This window comes from Babylonia areolata, chromosome 6, assembly GCF_041734735.1.
Source record: "Babylonia areolata isolate BAREFJ2019XMU chromosome 6, ASM4173473v1, whole genome shotgun sequence".
NCBI lineage: Eukaryota > Metazoa > Mollusca > Gastropoda > Neogastropoda > Buccinidae > Babylonia > Babylonia areolata.
In genome coordinates, this window is record NC_134881.1 from 19613596 (window position 1) to 19617404 (window position 3809).

General features: G+C 44.7%; 1 protein-coding gene across 1 annotated transcript in view; it reads left to right on the forward strand.

Annotated features, from left to right (window-relative positions):
* The window catches only part of LOC143283314 (uncharacterized), a 32409-nt gene extending 28865 nt beyond the window's left edge, over positions 1-3544 (forward strand). Inside the window, exon 7 of the mRNA XM_076589504.1 lies at positions 906-3544. Within this exon, the coding sequence (XP_076445619.1) occupies positions 906-1174 (269 nt within the window). The 3' untranslated portion in view covers positions 1175-3544. The remainder of the gene's footprint in view (positions 1-905) is intronic.
* Positions 3545-3809: the final 265 nt, after the last annotated feature.

A 3809-nucleotide genomic window follows, 5' to 3' on the forward strand; every position in this document is an offset into this window, starting at 1 on the left:
GTTTCCTGTGTCATTCAATCAGATTTCAGACGCACACGCATACACACTCAGACAGACATGTAACATTTTCGTTTTCGGGGGTGTGCATGCTGGGTATATTCTTGTTTCCATAACCCACCGAACGCTGACATGGATTACAGGATCTTTAACGTACGTATTTGACCTCCTGCGTGCGCATACACACGAAGGGGGTTCAGGCACTAGCAGGTCTGCACATATGTTGACCTGGGAGATCGGAAAAATCTCCACCCTTTACCCACCAGGTGCACCGAGATTCGAACCAAGGACCCTCAGATTGAAAGTCCAGCGCTTTAACCATTCGGCTATTTTACGAATATGAAAGAGAGAGAGAGAAGTGGGTTTGGAGGAAGGGGGTGACGGAGGTAGATAGGGATGGATAAAAAAAAAGAATGGGAGAAGAATGAGAGAGGGGGATAGAAGAGAAAAAATCAGAGAGAGTGTGAAAGAAAATGAGAAATAGAGAAAAGGAGGAGGGGGTGTGGGGTTGGAGAAAGAGAGGTGGAGACAGAGACAAAGACAGAGGTAGACAGACAGAGAAGGAGAGAGACAGACGGATATACAGACAGACAGACTGACAGAAAGACAGACAGACAGAGGCGATGCGTTGCGTTGCTCAAAACGTGGTACATTTTAACCTTTTCACTGCCAAACTCGCACTTATGCAGCAGCTAGGTAGAAGACCCATGTCACTGCAGGGTGACCAGATCCATGAACCTACTGCTCTTAATGTTCGGTGATAGGACAGGCCATATTTTCTACACATCACAGGGGGAATTCCCAGCTATTCCTAGACACCATACTTCTGTGTTTATAGCACAAGGGAATTTTGCACTCTAAATTGACTGGCGGTGAAAGGGTTATTAAAACATGGATGTCTGTCGCAGCCAAAGACGCACGGATGGGCATAGGCTTCGCCGTGGGCGTGTCCGTCTTCGTTCTGGCCGCGGCCCTGGGCCTGCTCCTGGAGAAACGCCACAACTGGGAGAAGGAAAAAGGGGCCAGCAAGAGCGCCGAACCCTTACCCCTGAAGAGACACGGCTGGGCCTCCTTCGGCAAGGACAACAAGATCGCCACGGGCAGCAACAACAACGCCGCGCCCCCCTCGCCCAAGGTGTCCTCGCCGTGTGCCATCAATGTGTCGGAGATTGCCTGAAACTGGGTGGGAACTGGGAACCTGAACCGCCTGGGTGTCTTTTCTCTCCTCCTTTGTGTGTCCTCTTACAGCAACGGCAGATACGTGAGTCGGTCTGTGTGCTGATGTCTCCAACGTTGGAAAAATGAAATGAAGATTCGTTCCTTCATTCATTCAGTTGTTCTCCTCACCTTACCTACGCCTGTTGTGCGCCCGTGTGGAGGACTCAGGCCTGGCCAACGAGCGCTCTCCAGCTATCCCAGTCTTGTGTCCGGGTGTACGCTATATGTTATGTCTCGACAAGCCAGTGGACCGAAACAAAATCCAGGTGTACAGACATACCCTGTGATATATACACAGAGGCTGTACTGAAATACATACCAAACTCTTTATCATGCACATCATTTTAACCTGAACACAAGTCACACGAAGGCCTGGGATAAATGCCAGGTGTACAGACGTACCCAGTTATATACAGAAGCTGTACTGCAATGTAAACCATTCTCTTTATCATGCACAACATTTAAACCTGAACTCAAAGTCACACACAAAGGCCTGGGATAAATGTTTTTCATCAACAGAACAAAGCCGGCAGTGAAACTTAGTGACTGGTCACCTGGCGAAATAGACTGCAGGCTACAATGACTAGCCCAGACAGCTGACTTGCACACTCAACCGTAATTCTGTGGTTGTGCCCAGTCATGTGGGACAGGATAAGTCTAGACAGTGTGGTGGTGAACACCTGAGTTGTATCAGCTGAAAAACAAACAAACAAACAATAAAAGACAAACATATCTATAATTATGTATGTATGTATGAAGTATATCATGGCCATGCATTTGGTGAATCATGCCTTACTATATTTTTTAACTATTCAGGGGGATGTGTTGATGCAAATTCTCGAAGTCTCGTGTGTCTTATGGAAATCACTGTATGCTTTGGGCTCGTTTTTTTCCGTTGTGTTGCTTGACACACATTAGGTAAGCAAAGTGGAACTAAACGGCTTTTTCCTGCTTCAACTGTAGATCACAAGGGTTCTATCAGAATCCGGCAAGTGTGATTTATCTTAATTTGTTATAATCGAATGCTGCATCCAAGACAATGTCGTTAGTTTGATGCGGTTAATTGAAGCTGGATGTAACATGAATCAGTGTAAGCACTGCCCAATGGAAAATGCCACAAGGTGTTAATGTTACCCAGTATTCGGATTATGCTGTTTAGAATTTCGTTAAAAAAAAAATAAATTGGCAGTTCTTAATAGATTACCTCGAAGGTGCAACCTTGATATCTGTGATTAATGTCATGATTATATGGACTTGTGATTTATATCAAACTTCAGGCCTTTCCCTCTTTGCTTATTTGTACTGATTTCAATACACCACGGAGCAATCAAGCAATTTAATTCAAAGCGCGTTGGTTTCACTGATCAGACGAAGCTTCAAATTTGAACTTCCCAAATATTTCACTGCAACAAATACGAGCGTATTTTTGTCTCCGCGGTTTATCGGTCTACTACATTTAGATTTCCCAGTTTTGCATCTGTTTATCCACCAGACAAAATCAACGTTTTGTTGCATCTGGTTATTTATCAGACGAAATCAGACAAAGTACCTGACAAACGGGATGTTTCCGTATGGACACAAGATCAGTGTGTACACTTGTTTCCGATTCCTTGTAGCATACTGTGGGTTTAGACTGCCCAAAACCCGCTCCACCAAGCGCTCCGAGAGAAAACCTGGCCCGACCCAATCCCAGCGGCCCTTAAGCTCAACGGAGGACTGGAGGACCTGCGACGAACTGCCGCCTTCGTCGAGGAGACGGGGGAATCCATGTGATAAATGACGAACGAGACGACGAGTGCTCAATACGATTCTGGTTTTTATTCCAGGGCAATACAATCCCTAGGCCTTCTTAGCTGATTGCAAACAACACTACTCTTGACTGGTGACTTTAAAACTCACGACGTAAAGTAGTGACGAAGAAGAGATGAGCGGTAGGTGTTTTGATATGTGGGACAGGGGCGGTGAAGGGGGTTGTGGGGTGGGGTGGGGGTGGGGTCAATTCTGGGTGTCCCTGTCATTTAGGATAAGGCTGTTGTCTGGCTGTTGAGGTGTCGGTCAGCAATATAAACATGTTTTCTTTGTAAACATTGTTTCGTTTAGCTGTGTATCTAACTAACTACACGTATTCATGGTAACCTTTCCCCTGTCTGGAAACAAGAGATGTACTCGATTCGATGTACTCGATTCAATGTGCTTTCTTCAATCAGACAACATTTAATGGATACAGCTTTTGTTGTCTCCCTTATGTTAACATTGTAACTGTTGAACAAACCGTAAGTTTCCGGAAAAAATGGCTGTTTTTGAAATTAGGATTGGTCCCCGGAGAACCCCTCCCCCAAAAAAAAAAAACAACAAACAAACAAACAAAAAAACAAAAACAAAAAACAAACAAACAAAACAACAACAACAACAAACAAACAAAAAAGAAACCTTCTGCTATTTATGATAGAAATAGGTGTTGGAACTATTCAAGAGACATAGGTGTTTGAAATAACACTCAGTGAGGGCTTATCCTTGTATGCTTCAAGTATGAATTTCATATTAACGAGTTCAGTCTTATCTTCAGAGCCCAGCCTACGCGAGAGGTTGAACCA